Source organism: Doryrhamphus excisus, linkage group LG2 (genome assembly GCF_037039965.1).
Source record: "Doryrhamphus excisus strain RoL-2023G ecotype Guam linkage group LG2, RoL_Dexc_Guam_v1.1, whole genome shotgun sequence".
NCBI lineage: Eukaryota > Metazoa > Chordata > Actinopteri > Syngnathiformes > Syngnathidae > Doryrhamphus > Doryrhamphus excisus.
Window position 1 is genome coordinate 24,161,736 of NC_136358.1, and position 21,380 is coordinate 24,183,115.

At 45.5% G+C, this 21,380-nt stretch overlaps 2 protein-coding genes across 5 annotated transcripts in view; both read right to left on the reverse strand.

Annotated features, from left to right (window-relative positions):
- Nucleotides 1–253: 253 nt before the first annotated feature.
- On the reverse strand, nucleotides 254–3,748 carry mettl9 (methyltransferase 9, His-X-His N1-histidine). 3 transcript variants are annotated; one of them, XM_058062534.2, is made up of 6 exons: nucleotides 3,616–3,748; nucleotides 3,316–3,415; nucleotides 1,974–2,164; nucleotides 1,693–1,902; nucleotides 811–995; nucleotides 254–739 (listed from the first exon to the last, which is right to left on the reverse strand). In XM_058062534.2, exons 2-6 carry the CDS (start codon nucleotides 3,409–3,411, stop codon nucleotides 510–512), a joined length of 912 nt encoding a protein of 303 aa, XP_057918517.2. In that variant the 5' UTR covers nucleotides 3,412–3,415; nucleotides 3,616–3,748; the 3' UTR covers nucleotides 254–509. The 3 variants fall into 3 exon arrangements, with proteins under 3 accessions (XP_057918517.2, XP_057918516.2, XP_057918515.2); XM_058062533.2 differs by having other exon boundaries at nucleotides 3,316–3,477; nucleotides 3,616–3,737; XM_058062532.2 differs by lacking the exon at nucleotides 3,616–3,748 and having other exon boundaries at nucleotides 3,316–3,545.
- Nucleotides 3,749–4,629: 881 nt separating this feature from the next.
- The window catches only part of fasn (fatty acid synthase), a 34,283-nt gene continuing 17,532 nt past the window's right edge, over nucleotides 4,630–21,380 (reverse strand). For both annotated transcript variants that reach the window (XM_058061661.2, XM_078788885.1), the window contains 24 exons: nucleotides 21,112–21,297; nucleotides 20,251–20,430; nucleotides 19,910–20,113; nucleotides 19,528–19,844; nucleotides 19,057–19,455; nucleotides 18,587–18,751; nucleotides 18,390–18,505; nucleotides 17,253–17,407; nucleotides 16,799–17,002; nucleotides 16,558–16,708; nucleotides 16,023–16,201; nucleotides 15,796–15,915; nucleotides 15,532–15,654; nucleotides 14,749–14,972; nucleotides 14,390–14,591; nucleotides 13,264–13,415; nucleotides 11,407–11,498; nucleotides 10,930–11,324; nucleotides 10,660–10,851; nucleotides 9,175–9,384; nucleotides 8,732–8,943; nucleotides 7,945–8,043; nucleotides 7,406–7,657; nucleotides 4,630–6,124 (listed from right to left, as the gene is read on the reverse strand). In XM_058061661.2, the coding sequence (XP_057917644.2) occupies nucleotides 5,987–6,124; nucleotides 7,406–7,657; nucleotides 7,945–8,043; nucleotides 8,732–8,943; nucleotides 9,175–9,384; nucleotides 10,660–10,851; nucleotides 10,930–11,324; nucleotides 11,407–11,498; nucleotides 13,264–13,415; nucleotides 14,390–14,591; nucleotides 14,749–14,972; nucleotides 15,532–15,654; nucleotides 15,796–15,915; nucleotides 16,023–16,201; nucleotides 16,558–16,708; nucleotides 16,799–17,002; nucleotides 17,253–17,407; nucleotides 18,390–18,505; nucleotides 18,587–18,751; nucleotides 19,057–19,455; nucleotides 19,528–19,844; nucleotides 19,910–20,113; nucleotides 20,251–20,430; nucleotides 21,112–21,297 (4,667 nt within the window). In that variant the 3' untranslated portion in view covers nucleotides 4,630–5,986. The remainder of the gene's footprint in view (nucleotides 6,125–7,405; nucleotides 7,658–7,944; nucleotides 8,044–8,731; nucleotides 8,944–9,174; nucleotides 9,385–10,659; nucleotides 10,852–10,929; nucleotides 11,325–11,406; nucleotides 11,499–13,263; nucleotides 13,416–14,389; nucleotides 14,592–14,748; nucleotides 14,973–15,531; nucleotides 15,655–15,795; nucleotides 15,916–16,022; nucleotides 16,202–16,557; nucleotides 16,709–16,798; nucleotides 17,003–17,252; nucleotides 17,408–18,389; nucleotides 18,506–18,586; nucleotides 18,752–19,056; nucleotides 19,456–19,527; nucleotides 19,845–19,909; nucleotides 20,114–20,250; nucleotides 20,431–21,111; nucleotides 21,298–21,380) is intronic.

Genomic DNA, 21,380 nt, shown 5'->3' on the forward strand with positions numbered 1-21,380 from the left:
TTCATTTCGGTTAGCAACCAATGAGGTGCATAGCGCCACCTGCTGTATTGGAGTGTGTATCATCGGTGCGAGTACTCCAGTGATAAACTCGAGAAAGGCAAAAAAATCTAACGGCAAAATAAAAACATTTAAAAACACAAAAAAATGTTAAGCACATTATGTATTAATCCTGCGAGGCGAAATGCTAAACGAGAAGCTGCTGCGTTCAACTGTTGAAAAAAAAAGTAGGAAATTCCTGCTTCACATGGCTGGATATGCTTTTGTCATAACAAAACATGGAATATATTATTTAGCATCATGGCATTTAACAACGTATGGAATCGTACAGTTGGGACACAACAGCATGAAAAAAGTACAGTACATCAACTAGACCAGCGGTGTCCAAACTGTGGCTTTGGTTTTGAATGCAAGAACCTGGAGGTTCTTGGAGAAAAATACAGGATGTGTCTGTCCCGATTCTCATGGTCATCTTCATCATCATCATTTTGGCAAAATGGCTGCTTTGCCGCTCACCGCTGTGACGTTTCGGTGGCGTCTGAGGCCTTCAGAACAAACACCGCATCATCCAAAACGTAGTAGTCCTCGTACATGTCCCCTTCGCACAAGTACGGCAAGCGCGTCAGCGCCTCCACCTCGAAGCCAGCCATGTGGAAAATGTCACGTGACAGGATGGTGACTTGCTCCTCCCACGTCTTCCCTTGTACGACAAGGTGTTCTTTGGGACGCTCCCACGCCCCGCCTGTGCGGGAAAGACAACGCTGTTAAATCTGCGTTATTTTTACGTTAATCAAGTGGCGCCACCACACGCACCGACTTCTACCCAGGCCTGGAAGGGAAGGACGGCGGCCAGGATGAGGCGTCCAGTGTGCGGAACCAGCGATCGCCGGATGTCCCGCAGGAGATGGAAAGGATTGTCGCAGCGATCCAGCAGGTTTAGACAACTGATGACATCAAACTGAAGTCCACTCCGATACCACTCGTCTACGCCCAGCAGCCTGTGGACGGGCAAGGAAAGAGAGACGGCCATTAGAATTTCAGCGGAATTTCACATCATTCATCTGCTTTCAGCAAGAACCCGATGACCTTCATCCCCATAGCGACACCTTGTTCACGCGGGGCCTTTGTCCTCACTTCATTTCAAAAGCGAATTTTGTGTTGACTTGTCATTGACTGACATTTAATGTGATGGATGGTGTGAAAGATCCAAGTGTGACAAAAAATTAAATTAAATTAAATTAAATTAAATTAAATTAAATTAAATTAAATTAAATTAAATTAAATTAAATTAAATTAAATTAAATTAAATTAAATTAAATTAAATTAAATTAAATTAAATTAAATTAAATTAAATTAAATTAAATTAAATTAAATTAAATTAAATTAAAAACTATATTAGGAAAGCAGGAAATGTAACAGTTACTGATTGTAAAAGTACCAGATGGAGGGGTAGGATTTAATAAGCTTTGCTTCTTCCTACTCCTTTTGGACATGTGGAACTGTGAACTGATTATGGGATGCACTCAATTGTAATCTGATGCATGTTCAAATGAAATTAAACCATTGCCATTTCATTCCCGGGAAGGTCTGGTTCTTTTCCTCCTCCCAATACGACTTTCTTCTTTTGATATTTTGACGACTGTCGTAAAATTATAGTCCCCCCCCCCATTTCTGTTGCCCCATTTCAATCCTCACTTGAAATTCCTCCTTTGTAAATGCCATTTCATGGGGGGAGAGATTTCAGTGGCGTAGACCTCTTGGAAGTGGCCTCGCATCATCTCTGTGACGGCGCCATCTCCAGCGCCGAGGTCCAGGAGTCTTGGCGCTTTCCATTCCGGGCCGATGTTGAGAAGTCGCCGGAACTGCTCCGCCGAAAACACAAACATGGAGCCTCGCCCCAGGAAGCTGAGGAACGGGGCGGCGTGGTCAATAGAATGGCACGCTAAAGTGTGAGGGGCCTGTGTTGTAGGACTCACCCGTTGATGGAGGTGCGTGACACCACAGGAGTAAGAACGGTCGACACAAAGGAATGATAGAGTTGGGTGAACAACCAGGTGGACTTCTCCACGCTCTGCTTCAGGAAAGCCTCCGTGCCCGAGTCCAGGTGGCTTTGAACAAAAAGGGGGCGCACCGCCTCTCCGAGAAGACCAGGACTGCAGTGGTACCACTGGAGACAAAACCACAACAAGGACATCAAGCATCTGGGATGCCCAATTGAAGGAAGGTCGCAATTTCTGGAAAATGCAATGTTTTCATACTAAGACCATTATACTTCCAAGTACACTTCAAAATATATACACTGCGTACAATGTGTACTTCCTTCCTGACACCAAATATATACACTGTGTACAATATGTACTTCCTTCCTGACACCAAATACATTAGTTCCGACTTCAAACACTCTCGCTAGTGGCCTTGTCCGAGTACGCACTACAGCAGGGGTGTCCAATATGTGGCCCGCAAGACATTTGGAGCCTGTCACTATTTCTATTAGAGGATAGTCATTATCACAAAAAGGTTGTTTGAAAAAAAAAATAAATAAAAAAGGGCGCACGGTGTCCGAGTAGTTAGAAAATGAATGAATGAAAACCTGGCGGCACGGCGGTCAAGTGGTTAGCGTGCAGACCTCACAGCTAGGAGACAAGGGTTCAATTCCACCCTCGGCCATTCCAAAAACATGCTAGGTTAATTGGCGACTCCAAATTGTTCATAGTTATGAATGTGAGTGTGAGTGGTTGTTTGTCTATATGTGCCCTGTGATTGGCTGGCCACCAGTCCAGGGTGTACCCCGCCTCTCGCCCCAAGACAGCTGGTATAGGCTCCAGCACCCCCGTGACCCTCGAGAGGAAAAAGCGGTAGAAAATGAACGAATGAAAACCTCCAAAAAGGAAAAGGCAGCTAGCTCCACTTTTCACACGCTACACTTCAGCGGTGGCTCACCACATGACTTACAATTCTCTAGCAAACCGCAAGGGGCAGTGTTTCCCCGAGTGAGCAACAACAACCACATTCAGTTCCTGGTGGAACATCACTGACTTTTGTTGCACAGTCTTTTCTATCTTTTTTTTTCCATATCATCATATTATATAATCATATTTATTCGCTCGGAAGGTCGTCACTTTTGGTCAATTGTTTTTTTTTTAAACTTGTTTACGGTTTACTTTTTTTGAGCTGTTAGCTTACTTCCCATTTGTACTGAACTGTGTAGTCTTAGCATGTTTAAGAAAAAAGCACGTGATTCAATCTTACATCATCGGCACCTAACCAGTTGGGCTTAATAATGATGATAATTGTAATTATCATTATTATTATTCATACCTGATGAGCCTCCATTGCCGCCCCTTCGCCTTCGTTCAACATGTTAGCAAACAGTGCGCGTGCCAGAGGGCGCCGTGCGTGCTTGATGGTCCACATTCTCCTGATGGATAGCAGAAAGGTGACGTAAGCCAGCAGCCAAGCGCCAAAAATCAGCGTCTTCAGCTGTAGATGACACATCATGGACACTTTATTTGCGTGCCTGGAAGGCTAGCTCACTCGGCCGGAGAGCGGAGCAGGCTGCTAATGGAACTTTTGCCAATCGTAAACCAATAGGCTTCCGAATCAAGAAAGCAAACAAACCTGAGGGTGTGGTGGAATTAAAAGGGCGGCGGCTGTTTACTTGTTATCTTATGCATGTCAAGCCACCAACGGTGTGTTGGGACAACACAGCACACTGGTGGCACGGAAAAAAACACTTCCGCTTATTTGTACTACCTGTGTTACTGCTGAATGTGTCCGGAATGGATTTGTCACAGAACAGTTCCACAAAACGAATTGAATAAAATTTTATTTTTTTTCCTATTTCAAATCAGAACCTAAATGCTCTTTGTTTGGAAAAACGTTGGGACAGGAGGCCTTTTATAGAATGTCCCTCAATCGTATCATTACTGTCCAGAAATAGACGGCTGACGCTTCATGGAGCCTTGAGGCTTTCCTTTTCCGCGAAAAGCAACATTAGCGACATCTGGTGGAAGAGTGAAGTATATGTCAGTCTATGTCACTAAACGAGGTGAAATACAGGCCGCCGTTACAAACACACAAACTCACCAGTGCTCTCACTAGAAGCCAGCATTGTTCAAGTGCTTGCTGGTTATTATTTTATATTTTATAATTATTTTATTTTATAACCAGTCGGTTTGGGGTCGTCAATGCGTGTTGTGACGTTGGGCTTCAAACGTAGACGGTCACGTGACGACAGAAAAGAACGACGTACAAAGCTCATACTCGGACAGAACACGCCGCCATATTGTGAAGCACAACTTGGCACCTCAGCATGCGCAGTGTATAGGCATATATAGGTAGTTTACAACCCCACAGTAGGCCATTTTAATGTCTTATCGCGTCCAGAATCTCTGAAACCATCATTAGAAACGTCGAAAGTGGCAAACGAACTAGGTAGTGCTACACAAGATGGCGGACTCGCGGTGACAAAAACGTACGGCTCACGAGTTTTCTACGTGATATAGTTCTGTTCTAGTTCTATGAGCGCGATGCTAGCTCTATATGTCTAGACTCATTGGAACTTCTCTACTAGCCAGGCCAAAAACTACAATAGAAACATTCATTCTTACAAAATATACCAACACGTAGCAATTGAGTTCACAGAGGCCTTTATTAGCTGGATGTACAGATCAGTAGGCTGTTCTAGTACACGTGTCTCCAGTCACCTCGTGCTCTTCATTGACTAGCCAGGCATCTCAGAGAAGAGGTGAGCTGTTGCATTTTTCACAGCCAAGAACCCAGTTGACACTCATTTAGGGGCTAAAGGCTCTGCAACGCATACAACAGGCATTAGTATCACAGACAACTACTAGTCCCACCTATGTTATTCAGAGTAATACTATGGCTGGGTGGGGTCTTCCATGGAAGGCTGTAATCCCTCCATTTACCTTTATTATGGGTCCATCACTGTGGACACTTTACATCTCATCAGTGGCCATCTTGGCTAAGTTGCAAAAGGAGAGGGTCTAATTGGGAGTGGTTGTTCATGTCCACATACAGTCGCCCCTCGTTTATTGCGGTTAATTGGTTCCAGACCCAACTGTGATATGAGTTCATTACCACTATTAGAGCCCTCTAGACATGGAATAACACCCCTATAGTATGACACATAATAGAAAATAAGACATCATTTCGACTCACGTTTTTTTTAATACTTTTTTTTTTCAAGTACCAGTATTTGTACTGTGGCTATTCTATCAATGTAACATTGCTGCCACCTAGTGGCCAGTGTAGAATACTACTACTTCTTCCAATAATACTTGCAAATGCATAGTTTAGGCTGAAATATTCCGATTTTCAGTTTCAACCATGAAACACAATGATGAATGAATATATGTTGACAGAGTGAAGCCACGAGGGACGACTGTACGTAAATGACTTTCATCTTAACAGTAACAAACGCTCTCAATTCCGAAGTCATTGAGGAGAAAATTAAATAAAAACCATTTTGCCAAAAAGGAAAGGGTGAACATGACCTCCTTTTCAATCAGCGTCAGCTCCGTAACGACGGGTCTTACAGTGAAATTCAACATCATCTTCATTGAAATGTGCAGCATGATTTAGCGCTGCTGTGTGCGTCCCATTATTTGGTATCTATCATTCCCTGTAACTGTCATGTGAAGAGAGTCAGGATGAAAAGTAGACACGTTAAATAGACGTACGGGAATATTCATTGTGAAAAGCACTAAAGCTCATTCAACATCGGCCTCCATTTGCATGTTTTTTCTGTCCGAGTGAGGTCCAGACAAATGAAAATGAGCCCAGGCCCAGGCTGCATGACAGACTAACATGCTTGTATGTTGAAATAGCAGTTTAGGGGCATTTAAGATCATGGCTAATGTAGCAAAATGGCACAGATTGTAAACATTGAGTGTGTAAGACTTAGTGTAGGATCCTCCCTCAATGAAAGAAAGCCAAAGATATCCTAAACTAAGTGGCCCAAACGGGCCTAACCCTCCCTTGATGTGACTCTGGGCTCAGTCAGTGAGCTGTGAATGATGCCGACGATGGACTCCACACCCTCTCCTTCCAAAAACGTGTGGTGGTCGCCCTCGATGATGTGGACTGACACCTTGCCGCTGCACACCTGGAAAACCAAAAGTCATTTGGTGAGTATTGCCCCTTTAAGACCCACATCGCATGGCAGCACAGAGGTGGAGCTCCGCTCCTGCCGTTTGCGTTTCATTACTGAATAAATTTTGCATTACGCCAGAAACACTTCAATGCGCAGCCGTGCCTGTGATTACTGCGATCGTGTCCACGACACGGCGATCGTGTGGATAAAACAGCCACGTCACTCTCTTAAAACTGGGAACACCGGGGTAGGTTGCATTGCAGGGTTTATCGCTTACACTGGTAACACCGGGGTAGGTTGCATTGCAGGGTTTATCACTTACACTGGGTACATCGGAGTAGGTTGCATTGCAGGGTTTATCGCTTACACTGGGAACACTCAGGTAGGAACACTCGCTGACACTGGGAACACTCAGATAGGGTGCATTGCAGGGTTTATCACTGACACTGGGAACACTCAGGTAGGAACACTCGCTGACACTGGGAACACTCAGGTAGGGTGCATTGCAGGGTTTATCACTGACACTGGGAACACTCAGGTAGGGTGCATTGCAGGGTTTATCGCTTACACTGGGAACACTCAGGTAAAGTGCATTGCAGGGTTTATCACTGACACTGGCAACACTCAGGTAGGGTGCATTGCAGGTTTTATTGCCGACACTGGGAACACTAAGGTAGGGTGAATTGCAGGGTTTATCGCTGACACTGGGAACACTCAGGTAGGAACACTCGCTGACACTGGGAACACTCAAGTAGGGTGCATTGCAGGGTTTATCGCTGACACTGGGAACACTCAGATAAAGTGCATTGCAGGGTTTATCGCTGACACTGGGAACACTCAGGTAGGGTGCATTGCAGGGTTTATTGCTGACACTGGGAACACCGGGGTAGGGTGCATTGCAGGGTTTATTGCTGACACTGGGAACACTCAGGTAGGGTGCATTGCAGGGTTTATTGTTGACACTGGGAACACTGGGGTAGGTTGCATTGCAGGGTTTATGGGTTTAATGTGTGGTTCCAATAATGCCTGCATGCACTAATACTTATTTTCCTCAATGAAATACAAATTCCTGTGTAAGAATGTTACATTTTTAGAAGGTTAATTTCCATTGTGTCTGTGGTTACAATTAAGCTAACAATCTTTTCCTACTTCCAACCTGGACATGATATTTATGAAACATCCCATCAAAGTATTGATGACGAAATATTCCTATGTCTGTAAGGGATGGGAGCTATGAACTCAACAGGGGATCAAATACATATGTTCTCCAATAGTGATACTGCTGAGCGTTACCTCGCTGAGCTTGTAGTCCGCCCCCAGGTTTTGCCCGTATTCACTGCTGGTTTTGGCTCGCAGTAGCATCACGTCGCCGTCATACTTGGTGGCAGGGACGTAAGCGTCTGCCGCCTTCAGCTTGTAGTAAAAGGTGGTGGCGGCAAAGTGCAGCATGTTTCTGCTGATGTTCTTGTGGCTGGACGTGATGAGGTCCACAGCTGCGGTGACACGGGCCTCCAGGTCTGGCAGCGGGAGGAGCGTCTCCAGGAGCTGGTGGGAAAGCAGGATAAAAAAAATGAAGTAAAAACAGTTCGCTTTGCGGGTGACCAGACAGGCATTACACCACCAAGGCAATTCCCTCATCACCTAACTGTCCTTGGTGTCCACTAGGACAAAGACCTAATCCCTCGTTTGGTTTCAGACCCAAGCGTGACTTCCGCCAAACAGGATTCCTTATTTATAAATGGACTATTGTCATAGACGTGGCTTTGAAATACATACATACTACATACAATTACCATAAATAATGGTAATCTGCGTACATTGCAGAGGGTTACCTTGTTGTACTCGGTGCCAGTGAACTGCTGGATGAAGGCACACAAGGCCTCCGTTTCAGCCTCAGACTCCTTGTCTGGTGTCAGCTTGGCTCTGTAGCTCTGCAAAGCAAAACCATCTGGTGGTTTACAACAACATACAGCACCAGGAACAGGACACATGATGATTCAATCTCACAGCGCTTTCAAGCGACCAACATGTTTTATCATCTTCTCATCGGCGATTGTTGCAATGCTAAAGAACGAGCCATCCTGACTGCATCTTCCTGTGGTACCTTATTGTTCCACCCCAGCTGCCCTTTTCAGTCAGAGCTGCATCTAATATGATTATAGATGATCCATCCTGACTGTATCTTCCTTTAGTACCTTATTGTTCCATCCCGGCTGCCCTTTTCAGTCAGAGCTGTATCTAATATGATTATAGATGATCCATCCTGACTGTATCTTCCTGTAGTACCTTATTGTTCCATCCCAGCTGCCCTTTTCAGTCAGAGCTGTATCTAATATGATTATAGATGATCCATCCTGACTGTATCTTCCTGTAGTACCTTATTATTCCATCCCCGCTGCCCTTTTCAGTCAGAGCTGTATCTAATACGATTATAGATGATCCATCCTGACTGCATCTTCCTGTAGTACCTTATTGTTCCATCCCAGCTGCTCTTTTCAGTCAGAGCTGTATCCAATATGATTATACATGATCCATCCTCACTGCGTCATCCTGAAGTACCTGTTTTTTTTCTGTCCCTTGGCATCTTGTGTACTCTATCAGTGTGTATGCATCGCTAACCTGCGTATAGGCTGCCACGTAGGAGTGGGATCCATCAAACAGAAAGAGATTCTCCACAGCCAATTTCTGGTTCTGCAGCTGAGAGCACATTTCAAACGCCACACAGGCACCAAACGAGTAGCCGGCAATTCGATATAGGCCGTCTGGCTGAACTTGTCTGATGCAGTCAATGTAGTACGCCGCCAGAGACTGGATGCTGTCCAAAGGAGCAGCTAGGAAGGGAGGGGAGCAACATGCAGTATTTAACATATTACGAGCAGTAGAAGACATAGTCAAAGACATATATTGGAGCTTAGACCTTATTTGATAGTAAATACTGCTTTGTCTCAGATGGAATACTTCCAACAGGTATACTTAGTTCTTAGTTCATACTTAGTTCTATGACTGCAAGCCCCATTGTGGCCACAATGAATGCAGCACAGTGGCAGTGCAGGCATTGTTACCTTTGGTGCATTGCAAGCCGTAGCAAGGCAGGCTAAGCTTGGAGGCCAGGGTCTTAAAAGCAGCAACAGATCCCTCAATGGGGTGGACGAGGAACAGTGGCGTCTCCTGGTTCTGCACATTGTTCAGCCGCGTCACAGTGGGGCCGTCCGGGTTGACCAGGAGCTGCGTCAGATTGGATTCTGACAATGTGCGGATGACGTCCTTTTTAACTGTGGGACACACAAATTCACAGTGTTATTCATATCTTCAACATAATACTAATTCTACCATTAAGTATGAGGGCCACATGGGAAAATAAAGTCTTCATCAGGAATTTCCGGCCACACAGCCAGGAGATGGGTAAGACCTGGGTTGGATTTCTCCCCATGTATGCATGGCTTTTCTCCGGGTACTCCACTTTCCTCCCCCACATTCCAAAAACATGTTCATTGGCCACTCCAAATTGTCCATAGGTATGAATGTGAGTGTGAATGGTTGTTTGTCTATATGTGCCCTGTGATTGGCTGGCGACCAGTCCAGGGTGTACCCCGCCTCAAGCACAAAGACAGCTAGGAGGAGGCCCCGGGGCAGATCGAGGACACGCTGGAGAAATGATGTCTCACAGCTAGCCTGGGAATGTCTGGATGTCCTCCCTATGGAACTGGAGGATGAGGAGGCCGGGGAGTATTCAAATAATCGGATATTTGAAGAATAAAGTCATAATATTACACCACTGAAATCATAAATTGAAGATAATGAAATCGTATACTTACAAGAAAAAAAACTATTTTATGTAATGAGACATCTATGAAAAGGGGGGCTTATGTGACCTTTGCAACAACACTTTTTTTGCGTAATACTTGTGACTTTACTTTTGTTAAATTAACTTCATTCATTCATTTTCTACCGCTTTTTCCTCACGAGGGTCGCGGGGGGTGCTGGAGCCTATCCCAGCTGTCCTCGGGCGAGAGGCGGGGTACATCCTGGACTGGTGGCCAGCCAATCACAGGGCACATATAGACAAACAACCATTCACACTCACATTCATACCTATGGACAATTTGGAGTACCCAGAGAAAACCCACGCATGCACGGGGAGAACATGCAAACTCCACACAGAGAAGGCCGAGGGTGGAATTGAACCCTGGTCTCCTAGCTGCGAGGTCTAACCACTAGACCACTGTGCCGCCCCCTCTGACAGACATGACACCCGATATTCCCACTTTCGGTTGTAAATGGAAGACTCTATTCTCAGCAACAACACTTTTTTTGCGTAATATTTGTGACTTTACTTTTGTTAAATTAATTTTATTCTGGTAAATGTTTGATGATTTTTTTTCTTGGAAATTTGCAACTTTGTCATAAATTTACGACCTTTTCATCATAAATGTATGACTTCATCGTTAATTTCTAACTTTATCCTCCAAATCGCTCATATATAGATATGTATACAGTATATATACACATACACACACAATATGGCCCTAATAGATACAGATGAGTACCGTTTGATCCTTCTGGCTTCATATGGGACAGTTCCCGCAGCTTGTTGATGGAGAGCTGGCGGATGTCTCTCATGGCCATAACAATATCATAGTCCCGCTCTAGAGTCTGGCGGACTTCCACGCCCATCAAGGAGTCCAGGCCCAGGTCAGCCAGTGAGGAATCAGCATTTAGGCTGGTGACATCCCGCACACCTAAAGGGAGAAGGGAAAACTACAGGTAGGTGAAATACATACACAGGAAGTAGAAAATAATCAGAATGTAAATATTACCCAGGATGTGAGCGACAGCTTCTACCAAGTCCTTCTGACTTCCTGCCTCACTCTTTACGGCCGTTCGCTCCGCCAGCACAAAGCTGGACATCACCGGCCTGCGCTGGCACAGGAAGTGGTCCAGCACGTCCAGGCAAGATGCCATGCGCTGCGGTAGGGTGCCACCAATCACCGCGTCATTGCCGCCCATGGTCTCCAGCACCACGCCGACATCACCGATGGCGCCCCATTGGATTGCGAGCCCTGGCAGCCCGTCGTGGCGCCGCTTCTCACACAAACGCTCCATGGCAGAGTTGGCGTAACCGTAGTTGCTTTGCCCGGCGTTGCCACGGCCGCAGCTGACTGAGGAGAATGCCACAAAGTGAGCGAGCTCTGGACAGGAACTTCTTGTGACTCTGGAGACAGAAAGAGACAGAGCGTACTTCTGTTGTCTACTTTTTCCAAACAAAATAAAGATTATGGAATGCTGTGTCTCACTTGTCCAAGTTTATGGTGCCATCATATTTGGGCTTGTTGACAGCAATGAAGTGCTGAGGAGTCAGATTCTCCAACATGCCGTCCTTCAACACCTGCAGGGAGGACAAGCAAGGAGGGATGAGTACCAAAAACACAAAACAGGATTACAACAAAGTTGTAATACTATCTTATAATAGCATCTTGCCATATTTTCATGATTTAAAACAGGGCATGCTAGTTCCTTCATAATGTCCATCTCCTTGGGATGGCTGTGTCTTCCAGCACAAGACGTGTGCTCCAGTCCTCAGGTCAAAAATGCTGACAGCAAACCAGCATCTTGCTGAGTCTTTGTAGCCAAATGGAGAGCTAGCTAGCAAGGTGTGGTGTTTATCTAGTCCAGCAGATGAATATACAGTAAAGTCTTGTTATATCGATATCGGTTAAAACGAATTACTACTTATTACGATACTATTTTCATTTCCCGGCAAATTTCTAGTCTTTTATGATATAATTAGCTCAGTTAGTACGATACACGGTTATTATGATAATCCGGTTATTACGATGCCCTTTTCATCTCCCGCCAGCCAATTTGGTCTGCTTATATCGATACAAAAGCAGCTTAAATCAATCTTTGCTTAAGGATTTCAATACCAAAAAAGAACACGGCGAACGGCTGCTTCCAGTCAACTTTATTTTTCACACTTCCACCACCAGAGTGCAGCACACACAGCGGAAAACACCCGTCCCTCGCGCCTACCCCTCCGGGTGGCAACACCTTCCCTATCGATAGTTCCGGGGTGAATTATGTCCCGGTAACCGGTAATCACTACAGCGTAAGTTTATTTTTATTTACTGTAGTACAAAATTTATTGTAGTACAAAAGCATGCTAGATACGCAATCCATGAACTCAAGGAGAAAATTACATGCCATATCAAAGATCCGCCCACTTTTAATGCAGTTCAGCGCAGGATCGGATATATGGATAGTCCGGTTATATCGGTATTTTTTCCGACTCCCGAGAATATCGATATAACGAGACTTTACTGTAGTTTTTCCATGTTAACTGCTAACAATGTTAACATGCTAACCATGTTAACATGCTACAATAACAATATGGCCGTAACTTGGATCATATACAAGTCACTTATGGAAATGCAACACTGTTGGTGTTTTTATTAGTTCTCTAGTTTCAAAATAGGTACCTCCAATGACATGCATTGCTAGCTAGCTCATATTTACTGGTTTAGTGGTGCTGGAATGCAAAGAAAAGGGAAGAAATATGTGTTCATGTTTCACATATGATGTGTGATGATGGGAAAAGTGCAGATGAAGGAGGAATTGGTGCACACGTTTTAAACTACAGGCTTATACACCAATCAATGATGCACGGAACAAGAGAAGTAGAATAAGAAGTAGAATAAGTCGTCACACGTGATTTTCCCTCTTTTTAGTTAACGTGATGCCCTTTCATTATGTCTGTCAAGCCTAGGAGACTGATGCCGTCTTCCGATGGCTGTGCATCAAAGGAAAGTGAAAGTGAAATGAAACATGGAAATGGCAGACAGGTTGATCAGCATTGGCCGCATGCCTGCTCCAACGCCTGGACCGCCACCAAGAATGAAGATGCTATCTTTGCTTCCATGGACAGTGATAACTAAGGGGTGTCATCATTGAGACTTCCTTCTCCCACTAAGGCTGTCTCTCCCTCCCTTAGTGTGAGTGACTTGAGGTGTGTGGGTTCCACTAGAACTGCTCTTGGTAGTACTAAAATAAAAAATAGAAGAACTGACTTGACCTGAAGCCACCAATAAGCGCATGTGGAAGACAGCTAAGCCACACAACTAAGGGTTGATACCAGGACTGATGTGTGTATTTACCATGGCAAGGTGGAAGACCCCACCCACTGTGCCCAGCCTGGAGGCCTCAGCCACAAGCTTCTCCGCTCCCTCCAGTGTGCTGACGTCACTGGTGGACACCAAGACATCCACGTTCTGACTCTGCCACTCACGTACACGCTTTGCCTGGTAACCTAACAAGAGGTCAGATGGGAGGGTTACAGCATCACTCTTTATTTCCAGATGTTTAAGTCCCACTATAAGATGCTGCAGGTCCATGGCCATCCTGGTATGTATGCCAGGCATACATAATCAAACATTGTTGGATTGATGAAGTTATGTTTAGCTTTTAGCTTACTATCTACTAGTGCCAAGGACACATGCTTGTGGATACTGAACAGTTACCATAGCAACACAGACACAAAATGGGATGCTGCGCTTTTATAAAGGTGAAAATAAGCGAAATAGGTCAAAAAAAGCTGTTATTAAAAAAAAAGCCCTTGTAATTCAGTGAGGAAACAAGAGCCAATCACAAGCGAGAACTCACAACAAGCTTGCCAACCCACTGGGAATGAAAGGATGTGATATAGAACCCAAACAATCTCACGCTGTCACAGAATTTACTAACACTAAATTCATCACACAGCAACTTAATCAAAATGTGTACCTGATAAATATAAAAACATGTACCAATGTGAGTTCAAAATGAAAAACAAAAAAAAAATGTTTTTCCAACCAACTGTGTCTGACCAACGCATTCATCGGGGCACTGCAATGACGTCTGCCTCCCTCTGGCTTCCTGTTGGACAGAGGCAGCATTGCCATGCAATCCATCATTTTCTCTGCCACTTGTCCTCCAATGAACTGGTCTTCTGGCAGTCATGCATTATGGGTAGATGTTTCTTTTAAACTCGTATTGGTACTTGAAGTGTTGAGCTGTGCGAGGAGTTTAATGTTTGTAAGATGACACCGTGTGTCAGACTGTTATATTGAGTCTTGACTTCCTGCAATGACCAACAAGCTCATTGTGAGTTTTTCCTTAGCTCATGATTGGCGTCTGTCAAACAAAGAGCTGCGGAACTGACGGTATTTACTTTTTGTAGTTGTCCAGGTTAGTCGGAAGTAGGTGGCTGCTATCAAACACTTCAGCTTTCTTATCATGGCTTACCATTCCTGATTCCAGATCTGGACGTAAGCACCAATTTCCGGGCTCCTTTTTCCGTCAGCCACTGAGCAAGTTCGAGTCCGAAGCCCCCAAGTCCTCCAGTGATGATATAGGAGTGAGAAGGGAGGCAGTAGGTACGACATAGGGCTGGAAGCCTCACAGGGGCAGCAGACTGGAGGCAGGCACCAGTGGTCTCACCACACACCTAGTCACATAGACACTAGTTGGTCAAACGATGCAACATGTCCTCCTTTTTACAACATGGTTCAGTTCTTCAAATAAATGCAATGACTTCCCTCACTGTATAGAACATGTAGGGATATAACAACATATAGTACAGTGTATGTCGAAGCGTGACTGACCTGCAGAAGGACCTTGCCAATATGTCTGCCCTGAGCCATGTATCTGAACGCTTCCTCTACTTGGTCCCTTTGGAAGACGGTGGTCTTGAGAGGCTGGACAACACCTCCTGCAACGCCCTCCTTCAGCAGCTCAGAAACTTCCTCCCATTCGGTGTTTCCTTCTTCAAAGAGAGCATCCAGCAAGATGCCGTGGAATGTCACGTTTTTTAAGAATAGAGCCATGCCTGTGCAGATGACAATGAATCCCATGAGTCTACACCGGCGATATTCACATTTCTACGCAGCAAATGTAAACATGGACCTATGTTTCCAGTCTGGTCTCCAGCCAGTAGATGCGATGCCAGTAGTTCCTAAACACTTTCCAATTACTCTCCAAAGGCTCTATTCATTTATTATCAACTCCTATACCCACTACATTAGAAAGTGGGGTTCAGAAGTAGACTGGAAGTACTTGGGAGTGTGACCAGTCACAGCAGGTGTGCATGCTCGGAGGGGGGGGGGGGTGGTTGGAATAAATTAAAAACAGACTGTTTTGGAAATCCAAGGAAATACAGCTGGAATAGGTGCAGCTTGTGGAAGACAGAGAAAGCTTTGTGGGTTATGGGCTGAAAAATGAGCACAATAGTTCCCCTTTCATAGGAATTGTAAATTTAAAATGTGCTGTGGACCACCAATGGCATCCATGCTGCACTTTGGACACCCCCATTCCACTTGAACTGGGGGGGCAGTCTGCATTTGAAATGAGTGTAAGGCTGCATTACTACAGTGTGACTTCCTACTGACCAAGAGGGGAGTTGTTGGACAGGTCGTATTTGCCAATCTCCAGGAATCGGCCATGTCGTGCAAGACAGCGAATGCTGGCTTGAAGCTTCTCCTCGGCCAGAGAGTTCAGCACCATATCCACACCTGAAACACACATCCACCAAACTCCTCAGCATCGACAACTGACATTTCAGCAAACAAACAACACAGCTTAGCAGTCAACAGCGTTTCCCTAATGGAACGTAACTTAGCTCCCTTTTACGAGGGTGTGTTACACATACAGACCTTTGCCTTGCGTCTGAAGGAGGATGTGCTGTTCAAAGGATGTGTCTCTAGAATTAGCAAAGGACTCTGCTGACAGCTTGGGGAACCTTTTCTGCAGGTAGGCGCGCTTCTCTGCTGAGCCTACAAAGCAAGATGACAGGGAACTTACTACACAGCCTTTGGCTCTACTGGGAATGACACTTGGACATGACAACACTGAAAGGTGAATTTCACATCTACTGACTGACCCACTGTTGTGAAGACTTTGCAGTTTTTGCTGAGGGCAATGGCGATGGCGGCTTGGCCAACACCTCCTGATCCCGAGTGTATGAGTACAGTCTCTCCAGGGCGGAGTCTGCCCCGAACCACCAGAGAGTAGTACGCTGTGGCATAGACCACCGGTACCGATGCCGCCTGCTCAAGAGTCCTTTAGGTCACAAGACATATGACAGAGAGGCAATTAGACACGCATAAAAATATGCAGTACATGCTGTGTTTATGCAGGTACTTTTACTGTACATTTCATTGCAATCATAAGCTGTAATCAAGTAGCACAGTAGTAGTAATACTAATAGTAATAATAATGGTAGTAATAATAGTAATACTAATAGCTATAATAGTAATACTAATAGTAATCGTAATAATAATAATAATAATAATAGTAACAACAACAATAATAATAATAATAATAATAATAAGGAAAACATACATGTCAATCAAATTCTTTGCAGAATGGTGCATCATTGTTATTAAAACAGGTAGCACACAACATGGGCCAGTTACCAGTTAGTGGGGACATCCCAGAGGAATCTTTCATCCGCATCCACACACGTCGCCAAACCTTTAGCGGGCAGCAGTCCCATCACACGTCGCCCGTTGGGGTCAGAACCAGAAAACTCCATGCCCAGCATGCACTGCTGCAGAGCTAGGTCCCCTAAAACAGGATACATGAGATGAAGAGTTTTCTAAAGTGGAGTTGCCATGTGGCTACGGAAGATAATATCACGTGTCATAGTAAACAAACCTGGGATAGCGTCGGGCGGTAGCTTGCCCGTGGCGAGCATTATGTCTCTGAAGTTGAGCGAGCTGTAATAGACACGACACAGCTGCACGTTGGGCTTGCCGGCTACAAAGTGACGCAGCGGCGAGGCAATCCAGCGCAAGGACGACAGGTCACCCCGAGTCAACACATTGACGTAGGCTTGCTCTGTCAACTCTTCATTTGTATCTACAATAACAAACATACAAATATCTGTTTATGGAGGGGTGGAATAATGACATTGTTCCTTGATGAGTTTCCAAAAAAACAGAAATAATAGAATATTTTCAGAGAAAACCTGTCTTTCTAAATCAACATTTATGATATTATTAATAACACCCCTATCTAGTCCTTTTTACACTCATTATTCTTTGTATAGAGTATTATTAACTATTATAATTAGTATTATTAACTATGATAGGGTTAGGGTCAGTCATACCAAGAGTTACACGTTGGTGTCTGAAGACTCCCCAGTGCCCATCTCTGAATACGTTCATGACAAGGTCCCCTTCCAGCACCGACTGCATGGACGGATGGTCCGGCTGGAGTGTTGGCGCATCTGACGAGCAGTCAAGATTCGACACAAATGCACAGCTGGAGAGTGAAGAGGAGGAAATGCAAACATTTTTAAAAGATGATACATGATACACTCCCAGCAGACGTGCCATCCTTTGCAACCTGGGAACGGAACCAGGAACCAGAACCCCCCCCCCACTTCCTACTCTGTGAGTGGACCTAATAACCCACAGTGGTGATTAAGAATATACAGTATGCTGTTTCCTGATCTGATAACAAGGGTGATGCTGCTCCATTGGTACTCAGGCCTGTCTTACATCAGGGTATCATTCGTTGACATGCAGTATTGTTTGGGCTGCTTCATGTCCCTCATACCTTAATCACTTGGTCCATCCTGAGAATAAAACCTAGCCCTAAACGCTAGTGTGTCACCAACTTCAATTTCAATGTCAATTTCTGTGAAGAAACTTGGTGCTGAAGTTCATTCTACCACAGTTCACCAGATGAGACGACACATGAGAAGAACAGAATAAGGTGGTAACAAGGTTTTAACGCCACTATTTCTTCTGGCGCAGGATGAACATGCGTATGCCCTGTGTGAGCCTCGTCTGAGGGAATGCAGCAGTGGATGTGGAACCACAAAGGGGAACAGCAGAAATGGACAAGGGGGCAGACGGCACTCGCAAGGAAGACCACGGTTATTTTCATCTACTGTTGCTTTGAGGTGACTTCTCAATTGCCAGGATCTCCTCCAGTACATGAGGAGACAAGGGCTATTTCCCTGAGTCTGAGTCCACAGAATCCAAAAGACTTGCCAGCTCTGTCATAATAATCCATGACGTGGAAACACAGGTCTGGTCTCTTATGTCAGTACAAAGTACACTAGGATCATTTGATCAAATTTCTACAAATCATGTGCAAAGAACCCTAGAGCCTTAGCACCTGTAAAGCAGTACTCGCGTTGGAACTGGATAGGGTGCATGTGTGCAAGCCTTTGTGTGAACGCTCCCACCCACCATACCAAATATATATATATATATATATAAACATGACGACCTACCGTATTCGGCTGCCACCTGGTTCTTGCCGGAGACAGTTGACCATTCCCACAACACCGCAGTGCGCCTGAGAAGCTGTCAACCACAATGGCGAGTCTGAGGGCTCAGCTAGTCTTGCCTGTCCCAAGAACCACAAAACAAAATGAAGTCATGGCAGGACACTAGTGGACAAATCACATGAGGAAGATACGGCACAAACCTTGAGTGTTTCCACCCACTGGTAGTCAGCACTGTCTACAGGTAGCACAACTGGCTGCACGGTGGGGGCCCGACGGCGACAAAGAAAGAGCACAGAGCCGTAAAAGGACTTCTTGATGGCCACCAGGGTGAGTGAAGCCTCCAAAAACACCTTCTTCCACTGGGCCTAAATGGGAGCACATTAAGCAGGTATTGACATGCAGCCAGTGAAAAAGTTAAATGAAAGAATCAACTCTTATCAATTCTAAAATAAGAAAAGCTGACAGTGAAAATTGGACAAAAAAGACAAATTCAGCGAGGAAGCCAAGTGTTTACTGTGAAAGGCTGTTTTGGAGGACAGAACTTTGGACTTAGCGGCCAAAGTGGACTTGCTGCAATGCAGGTAATCCACGTCTGTTAACAGCGACAAAGGCTAATGAATGGTCCTCACAGTGTCTGCCAAGAAGGGATTCTAACCTGTTTTCCACTGACCTGTGTGAGCAGTCCTTGCTGACAGTTGTCATTTGTTCTGGAGAGAAAGTTCACCGTCTCCCCGAGAGTCTCCCCTTTCAGCAGCGTGTGGAGGAGAACAAAGCCCCCTTGCTTGGCTCCAGAAGCCAGATTTGCCACCAGCGGTGCAGGGTCCATCCTGAGCGGGCACCATGCATGGTTACAAACCACCAGGTCAGCCCCGCCGATGGTGCCTCCGGGGGCGGGGCCTGACATGGGGTCCCATTGAGCTGAAGTAACCGCGAGTTCGTCCAAAGTTGTCTGATGGGGAGCTAGAAGATCCCGATTGGCTGCTGTAGCGATGTAGTCCACATGTAGCATGGGCTGGATGTTGAGGAGTTGCATGATGTGGGAGAAGAGCTGGCCGTCACTGGAAAACGCCTGGCGAGGGTGGAAGATAATCAGAAGTTACACAATGCTGACCATTTTGCCCAATTCCTTTCACCGTCTTACTTCCACAACTTTCATCCTGCCAGGCATGCTGTTTTCCATGACAGTGTCCACACAGTGTCTGAGGGCCGGGCCGTGCAGAAGCCCCTGCAGCAGACCGTCTTGCAGCAGACACGCCCGCTCCTTCTCCACGGTCTGCTCCAGCTCCGAACAAAGGTTGCCATTCAGTTCCAGGTCACAGAGCAGGGCCAGTAGCCGCACCAAGCTGGGTTCTGAGGGCACAGGGCTGGGCAGAGGGCTTTCAGACACCCCCTGCAGCCCGGGGATGGAGAGCTTCACCCCATGAGAGGTCAACTTTTGCTGCAACCTGTGGATCAATCCTATGGAGAAGATGGATCGGACAGTTTAAATGTCGAATACTCACAAGTCTATGTGGTTCCAGTACCTTTACAAAGTCTCAGCTGCTCCACAAGCCTCCCGTTGGCTGCCAGGCACTGGTTCTCCATGTAGGGAACAAACAGGAACTCCTCCAAGGTGGGAGGGGTCTGCTGCTGCTGTCGACGCGGTGCCACAGTGGCATGCAGGCCAGTGATCTGGACTCCACCGGCAGCGATTGTGTCAAGGCAGCGGGTGAGGTGGACTGCCACAGCTGTGAAAATTATTGCAATAGAAACAAAAGCAGAAGAAGCTGTGGGGGGTCCACATGTGCGTATGTACGTTTACAAATAGTGATTTGACAACCGTCCCCAGAGAGAAAAGTGTCAGTGTCCAAGAGGTGACACATACCTTGCTGTTCATCGGAATACTTGCAGACCTTCTCTAGATGGACAGCAGGATCAATGCAGACCGAGCGGATCCTGGTTGGCAAGCGAAGACTCCGGCCCGACAGCCCGACAACAATCATCTGCAGCATGGTGTCCAGGAAGGTCACCCAGTTTCCTGTCCATTGCAGCATGCCGGTGTCTCCTGCCCCACAGAATACCAGGACAATAGAAACTTGAGTAATGCCCAATATAGACATTATATTTTTTCAATAAAACACAATATAAAAATAGAATAGGGTGCCCTATAGGTGGCAGCACTGTCTGCTGTCTCCCATGGAAGGGCCACCAAGCTAGACCCCACCCTGACAAGTGAATGTCAGCATTGTAGGACTCCTTCTTTTTGTAGTTGAAGCATACCTTCTACTTAGTAGATATGTTTTTTTAACATTATTAGACATGAAATAGCATCCATATAGTCACCTTTATATTTGCATGACCCAAAATACCAGCTCTAATTACAGGAAATCATCCATTTAAGACATAAATAAGCCTTATGCTTGTGTGTCTTGCGGACATATGGACAGGAAGTGAGGTTGGGGGGTGTTAGGCGGTGTTGTTATTATGATTATGTTATGACTATTGTGCCAATTACTGACAACTCCATTTGCGATACACCATTTTAAATTCCTTCTATTGTATTGTGTTCATCTGGACACTGTTATGTTTAACAATACCTCGTGTAGGCAAAAAATATGATTTGAATATTCAGCCAGGAAACAGTCAGTGTGAAGAACTGTGATAAAGAAGCGTGGTGACGACGCCTGTACTGCAATAACAACACATTTATCCCCAAATACAACCTGCTTGAGCCGGACTGACATACCTGCATTGTCGGCTTCCAAGATGCCTTGGAAGGTCTTCCCATAGTCATACCCACGAAGGCGCAGTTCCTTGTAGACATCGTGCGCCAAGAGCTTCAGTTTGGGGTCATGGTGGTCTTTGTGAGATGCCTGCCTTAACTGACTGTGGAACGACTCCAGTGCAGCATCCTCCAAAACGCTCACCTTTCCTGAAAATGACTTTATTATTGACAAGACTGCATTTCAACATGCTTTTATAGTCAAAAGCATGTCCTGATAAAATGCCATGCAT

Coding starts and splice junctions, on each gene's coding strand:
- mettl9 (XM_058062532.2), bottom strand. CDS start 3,495: ATGATGTGTCATCTACAGCTGAAGACGCTGATTTTTGGCGCTTGGCTG. Junction 1,903..1,973: donor TCACGCACCTCCATCAACGG/GTGAGTCCTACA, acceptor CCCGTTCCTCAG/CTTCCTGGGGCGAGGCTCCA. Junction 740..810: donor CCAGGCCTGGGTAGAAGTCG/GTGCGTGTGGTG, acceptor TTTCCCGCACAG/GCGGGGCGTGGGAGCGTCCC.